At 34.8% G+C, this 7,655-nt stretch overlaps 1 protein-coding gene across 2 annotated transcripts; it reads right to left on the reverse strand.

Moving 5' to 3' along the window:
- Window positions 1-155: 155 nt before the first annotated feature.
- Window positions 156-4,560, reverse strand: LOC108359393 (cytochrome P450 4p1-like). 2 transcript variants are annotated; one of them, XM_017611244.1, is made up of 8 exons: window positions 4,090-4,560; window positions 3,808-4,008; window positions 3,655-3,736; window positions 2,551-2,651; window positions 1,939-2,203; window positions 963-1,180; window positions 487-801; window positions 156-410 (listed from the first exon to the last, which is right to left on the reverse strand). In XM_017611244.1, exons 1-8 carry the CDS (start codon window positions 4,286-4,288, stop codon window positions 253-255), a joined length of 1,539 nt encoding a protein of 512 aa, XP_017466733.1. In that variant the 5' UTR covers window positions 4,289-4,560; the 3' UTR covers window positions 156-252. The 2 variants fall into 2 exon arrangements, with proteins under 2 accessions (XP_017466733.1, XP_017466732.1); XM_017611243.1 differs by having other exon boundaries at window positions 963-1,186; window positions 4,090-4,288.
- Window positions 4,561-7,655: the final 3,095 nt, after the last annotated feature.

Consider the following 7,655-nt stretch of genomic DNA (forward strand, 5'->3'; position numbering starts at 1 on the left):
ACGGGAGCTAACCTTTATTCGTTCAAAAGTATATATCGTCGTTTAAAGTATAAGACCGCGTATAAAGAAGAGCCAAACCTCGAATGTGAGGTTGCCAAAATTTTATAGGAGAGCGTAATTTCCAAAAAAAAAAATTACGAAGAATATAGAAACTAGTTTTATGTTTTATTATCATATCATTATTGATTCTTAGGCAAAGTAGAACTGCCGTCTACAAACACTTTAAAGACCACAAATACAATCATTAAACATTTATCTTTTCTCTAATCCAACTTTAACCGCATTGGGTGTTCTTATTATTATGCCCGTTTCGAATTGCAGGTCCTTTGGATCCATTAACGCCAACACTTTGAACTTCCTTAATATAAAAACTAATAATGTTTTCATCTCCAGCATAGCAAATTTTTGGCCTAAAATATACGAGTATATTGTTTATTTTTATTTAAAAAAAAAGTGTTATAAAATATTGAGCAACAATGACGTCACCTATGCAATTTCGCTGACCAGCGCTAAAGGGTATATACGCATATGGATGCCTGCCTTCGGAGTTTTCAGGTGTAAAGCGTAGCGGATCGAATTTATTTGGTTCATCAAAGTACTTTGGATTGCGATGTATATCGAAAATATGTATGGAGATTTGTGTGTCCGCGGGTAGAAAAACATTATTGGCGAGATATGTGTCGCGTACCGCCTTTCGCATTATACCAGGCACGGAGGGATACAGGCGTAGAGTCTCCTTCACGAAACACTCCAGGTACTTGAGTTTACCCAATTGATTGACGTCTAAATTACTAAGATCATCTGTTGGAGGAAATAAATTGGATTGGAAAAACAAAATAATTATTCGACTAGTTCGACTTTCGTGGAATAGACTTTTCATAGATTTCACGAAAAATCCATTAACGAGGGATTCAGCGATATCTCCTATTGAAAATGTAAAATTTATTTCAATCTATACTTGCCATCGACATATTCGAGTATTTCTTGATAGCATTGCTCCTGCATTTTAGGAAACAGCGATAGATTCATTAGTGTAAATATTAGCGCCATCGATGTGGTGTCGAATCCCTCAAACATAAATGTGTCCACCTCCTCACAGATGCCTGCATGATCGATTAGTTCATTGCGCTCGGCGTGCAAGAGTGTATCCAACATGGCGTAGCGTTTCTTTTTGCCAAAACTATTGCTGGATGGAATAAGAGCACAAATAATTGGTATCGTTATGTATCACAACAAAAATAAGACATAACATTAGAATGTTTTAGAAAACCCGATTTATGTATGTAGGTATTTTTACAGGGTGCCGAAAAAAATGTTTACACTCCTGAAATACTCTCTTAGGCAGTGTTCAAAATTGCTTATAAAAAAATTGAATTTTTTTTACCCATACACCGTGATGTACATTAGACCGTACCACCTTAAAAGCAAAAAAAAAGTTCGCCGAATACCTCTGAGCCTAAAGTATTTTTGCAAGCAATTTCAAAGAAACAAAAATTTTTCGCAGAACCTGAAAATTCAATAAATTTCATCGGAGTTTGACCTTGGCATGACCTCCAGATGACCTTGAGGAATCAAGGGACCTCCATACTCGGTTTCAGTGACAACAAAAACAATTTTTTTTTTTTAGTTTTTATTGAATAAATTTTATGTCCTATTTGACCTTCAAATGACCTCGAAGCTGACATTATGGAGGTTAACGGACCTCGGATTCGGGTTCAGCGAATGTAAAACCTTATGTATATGAATTTACAGGTTTATTCAATGAATTTTTCCCTACTTGACCTTCAACTGACCACGAACCTGACGTGGTGGAGACTAACGGACTTCGGATTCGCATTCAGCGTGTCGAATAACATAGGAATATATAGGTTTGGTTTAATATGCATAAGCTTTTTTTTTGTAAACCTGTGTTATCTTAAAAACAGGTTGAAATCTTACTCCATTTCATTTGCTTCCTTTGTCGCATTATGTTCCAACTCCGCCGCAAATAGCTGACGCCGCTTATGAATAATATTGCTGGAGAATCCATGTACAGTTTTCAAATGTTTTTCCATTTTCGGCGCCATGAATACGTTATATATGGTATCGATCATATAGAATGGATTTCTGATGCGTGCGATAAATGCTTCTTCGATCATTTTGAAACTCGCACGATATTGCTGGTCATCCAGTTGTTCATCCAGTTTGACGCCCAAGGCGGCCTCTGTGAAAAAGAGCGAAAAACACATATGAAAACAACTACTCCATTAAAGGAGACTTTTATATTTGTGTATCCAAAAAGTTAAGAGTTATCAATTCGTCGTAATATTTTTTTTTATGTATATTACCACATAACTCTGGACCACGTTAACCGATTACTATAATTGTTTTTTTTTTTTAAGGAAAGGTGGTACCTTCGAGGTGGTCCCATACTAATGTGGTTTAGATCTGATCATTGGATCATGAAAAAATTAGCGATACTCTTATATTTTTATATGAGAATTGAAGTCGGTTTTGTTTTTTGCTTAAAAATTACTTGTTTGTTATTATTTACGAATTTCAATTACTTACCACAAACGCTATTTAATGTGAATTTCGGTATGATTTCATTTAAAGTGATTGAGTTTGTATCAATGCTATTTAGCTGGTCGACGAATTTTTGACTTTCCTCTCTAAAATAGGCAGAAAAATAATAATTTAATAAATTAAAGGTTGGATTTTGAGTTGATATGCTTTTAAATACAGTGAAACCTCGATGTAACGAACCTTAACGAAATAAAATTACTCAACATAACAAAATTTTTACTGAGTCGCTAGTTGCTGCGAAATTTTCCATACAAAAACGGTCCATAGAAATAATAAAGTTTGAGCATGACCGTTAAAGTCCCGCTAGCGAAAGCCTCCGTGTAACGAAATGTCGAATCTCAAGTTTCTACATTAGCGAATTCTGAATTTACTCACGGTTAGAGTTTGTTATAAAAAAAGAATTTTCACGATATTCTATATCTATGGCGAAACAAGACCTCCTATGCATTGGAAAGACCAGGTGGAGAAGGACTTGGCTTCACTTGGCATTTCCAATTGACGTCAGTTGGCACAGAAGAGAAACGTCTGTATTGGACTCGGCCAAAATCGTTTAGGCGGTTATAGCGCCAATAAAGAAGAAGAAGAGTGCAATAGATAACAACAATGTGGGTACCAAATTAAACATAGTACTTTGTTCAATTAAAAAAAATTAAATTTGTTGGGCTACAATTACGAACAGGTTTTAGCAGATAAAACTAAAAAAAGCTAAAAAAGGGCGAAATTCGAGGAAGTGATCGTGTATATATTAGTTCATAACAAAGAATTTTTTTTTAAATAAATATTGCAAATTTTCAAAGATATTGAAGGATACAATTTTCCATACCTATTCGTGCACCAACAAGTTTAAGCTTTCAATTTTACAGAAATTTTTGTTATTTTACATTGCCCTGAATTTTTTAAATAATTTTTGAAATCAATCATATTTTTGAAACTTCAAATTCCTTAAAAAAAATACTGACGTCAGAGAGAAAAACCAACAAGGCAGTTGTACTACCAGTATATGATTTTGTGTGTCAAATTGACTGTCGCACGGTGTTATCACTACATAATAAAAGTTATAAAAATGTATCATATTCAGTAATTACTCACTTGAAAACCTCCTCAAACTGTCCAAGTATATTAAAATGGAATGCAGGTGTTAATAATTTTCTGCGCGTTTGCCATTTTTTATCTAAAGTGCAGTAAATGTTGAGGTAGTTTTATTCAAAAATTTTTTCTTTTTTCGCATAAGCACCTATGTACCTGTTGATGTTAGCAAGCCTGTGTGCAAAAATGGCTCCAAGAAATAGTATGCTATGCCTTTGGTAATTAAATTCTTATCATTCAGCAGTAGTTCAGCATCTTCGGCGGTGATTATGTTATAAAAAGTCGTAAATAAACCATATTCTACATAACTTTTTCTCAAAGTTGTAGCCGAAATGCGACTGTTCTCGAATAGTGCCACTGTAAAGTAGATAAATTATTTAATAAATTTACACAAATGTATGTAAATATTTCCCCTAATATTTCGCTTCTAAAACGAACCATTATCAGCACCAAAACAATCGAAAACATTTGCGAATATTGTCTCTGCCTTCGCCTGAGGTACAATATTCTCCAGCGGCGTGCCGTCTACTGTTTTTAAGCGTTTTGCAAAAAATGCCATTACACAATAATCTCGATTGAGCTTATAGAGCCAGGCGGCAATAAAAGCCAGACCGGTAATGATTACGTAGAGCAACATCGAACGTGGAAGCTGTTAAGTTTGTGTTTTTATATGAGTTGCAATTTAATTTTTTGAAAAGAACAATAAACGCGCAAACCATTCGCCAGAGCGATGAAAATAAACTGAGCTTTTAGTTTGGCAAACCGGGAGAATTTATATGGGCTTTGAAGTAAGTATAAAAAGGGAATTGTGTATAACATCTAAAAATATATGTACATCTAACATAAATATACATAGATACATACATATATACAGATATCTATATACATATATGTGGGGGAGGCTTGGGCGCTAGCGCATTTGCTACAAACTTGTAGATGACTTTCATTTAACAAGGTATGTTGATATACACATGTATATGTATACATGTATGTATGTATATGTACATTAGACCGTACCAGAAATAAGCATTCGACGTCATCTTTGGTCTGTGTAAAGAATTTTTGCAATGCAATTTCGACAAATTTTTATTTTGCCGAACTTGGGTTTAGCCTATTGATATTTTTCGTCATATCTTCGCTATTTACAACGGATCTTAAAGTATGATATATCGATGTATTTGCCTCGAGAGGAAACTTTTTTTTGTTCCAAAGTCCATTGACCTCAATTACCCCGTTCTAGTACTTACTTACCATATCTCAGTTCCAACCACCCTAGTGTGATACCCTAATGCCAGTAAATGAAAGCTCGCCAAAAATCAATACAAATTTGCTAAAAAAGTATTTTTAGATTCCAGGCATATTTCGAATTTTTTTTTGCCAATCGGTAATGTTTCGTCATATCTTCGGCACTTACAGTCGGATCTTCAAGCATGATGTACATATGTATGTATGTATCGTTGTTCCTGCTTCGAGTCATTTTTTTTTTGTTCTAGTGTTCATTGAACTCAAGTACCCCGTTCTACATAGTTTTTAAATGTCAGATCTCAGTTTTTTTCACCTTAACGTACCACTCGAATGTGAGTAAATTAACTCTCATCAAACACGATTAAACTCTTGCTAAGGTAGTTTTTTAATTATTCCAATAGAACTGTTTAACTATTGTTGCTTTTCTACAAAAAAAAACTTCATTAAATAAACGGCCTCAAGCTCAATAAAAATGTTGAATACTATACAATTGTTCTGAGATAGGGTTTGAGGCACCTTCACCTTCTAAGTATACATTTAGAGGATGCTCATGAAATGTTTATATTACTCTAGTAATATTTTATAAATACGTATGTATATTAACCAAACAATTAGTTAGGCAACCTGAGAACATTTCAAATGTAGATTAGTTAAAAAAATAACAAGCTTCAGTTGTCATGACAACAGTCTCGAAGCGGATACAGTAGCGAATTTGACGGTCATTGAGCACCCTGCATTGGTTACATTAGAAAATTGAAAGTTGATATATGTATGTAGGTAGATATTACAGAAGTCAAAAGGAAAAAGCTAACAGGGTTCCCCGTTTTCTACGATGAAATTTTTCCCCCATACAATAATTGGACCACTCTAATGTACATACACTCAAGTATATGTATATATACAGATGTTTACTTTTTACATGAGTAATATAATTTACTGTAAGATAACTTTGTACCTACTATTATACACTATTTAACAAAAGTTAAGAACAAACGCAGACGGCAAGAACTAAACTTACAAAAATAAATCAACTACGTCATTTATTTTAATGCCATAAAGTAGTCAAAATTGTGTCTAAAGGTTACATATTTTTAAAGCTCAGCTTGTACACTTGCCTTCTATCTCTGTACTCTACGGATGCTTTTACTCTACGTAGGTGAAATTTACACACACACACACACAACATACATACAATGAGGCATTCTTGGTCAACTGAAGACGTCCTCACCCCAAAATTGGTTCAGATAAAAAAAAGACGGTTATAGTCTTGAAAATTCGGTAAAAATTGCGGACGAAAATGTTTAAAAATAACACTGGTCTACAAATTTCAACTTTTTTTCTGCGAATAAGACGGGACCTGGTGTTTCTGAACGGATTTTTCGTGCTGAACACGAATCCGGGGTCAAAAATGTCCCATCACGTCACGTTTTCGAGAAAAAAGGGGTTGAAACCCCTAAAAACAGCGTTTTTGGCCATTTTCGAAAAATTATAGAGCTGAACCCTGACGTGGTACAAATTTTGCATATATCAGAAATTAAAGGCTAAACCGTGCCCTTTCGAATGAGCCCTATGCCGAATTGATCGCGTGCACCCTTAAAGCAGGGGGTGTATTTGTGTTTAGGGGTGCAGGAAAAATTGATCACAGAAAGAATTTAATCTTAAACGATCATAGAAAATTAATAATGCCAAGGTTTTAACTATATTAAAAGTCGCTGATTACGAATCTGCAGTTAGATTTTAAAAATTTAAGATGACGGGTCGAATATGGTGGATATAAAAATTGGACTCCTAGACACAAATACACCCCCTGATCTAAGGGTGCATGCGATTAATTCGGCATAGGGCTCATTCGAAAGGGCACGATTTAGCCTTTAATTTCTGACATATACAAAGTTTGTAGCACGTCAGGGTTCAGCTCTACAATTTTTCAAAAATGGCCAAAAACGCTGTTTTTAGGGGTTTCAACCCCTTTTTTCTCGAAAACGTGACGTGATGGGAAGTTTTGGACCCCAGATTCGTGTTCAGCACGAAAAATCCGTTCGGAAACACCAGGTCCCGTCTTATTCGCAAAACCCTTGTAGACCAGTGTAATTGGTTTGATTTGAAATTCGTTACTCGAGGGATTTTGGGGTCGCATGGGGTCATCCGTTTTTAAAATGGAATTGGCGAATTAAATACACTTTTAGAAATGTTTCGTCCTATTGAATCCGTTATTTTGAAAATTAAGAATTAATGCTCAGATTTATAATCAGATACCTCAAAAAACCCGAGTAACAAGTTTTCAGCGAATTCAATACATTTTTAGAAACTTTTACGATAATATTTCCGTCTTGTTTCAAATAATGCAACTCATCATTCATGGAAAAATATTTTTACCGAATTTTTAAGTATACCCATTATTTTACCGGAACCAATTTTGGAGAGAGGGGGACTTAAGTTGACGAATGCTTCATATGTACTCGTATAAGTACGTTTACGTTTCAACTCACATTCCGATTTCCCATAAATGTGACTTGGTCTATTCTTTTCAAGCATGATCAAGTTCAACCTGGTTTTTCCATTAGAAAATAGACTCGTGGAAACTTTCGTTCGATGATTTAATACGACTTTCGACTTGGGATTACTGTTGACGTTGAGCAGCAACACCAACAGCTCCGAGAAAATTGGGAACGACCTCTCCGAGCCATTTAGATACCAAGTCTAGCTATAATGTCGAAAAATAGACAACCGTATTTACTTGGGAACCAACATTAACGCCA

The sequence above is a fragment of the Rhagoletis zephyria genome, unplaced genomic scaffold, assembly GCF_001687245.7.
Source record: "Rhagoletis zephyria isolate East Lansing unplaced genomic scaffold, Rhagoletis_zephyria_1.1 Rzeph_scaffold_00381, whole genome shotgun sequence".
NCBI lineage: Eukaryota > Metazoa > Arthropoda > Insecta > Diptera > Tephritidae > Rhagoletis > Rhagoletis zephyria.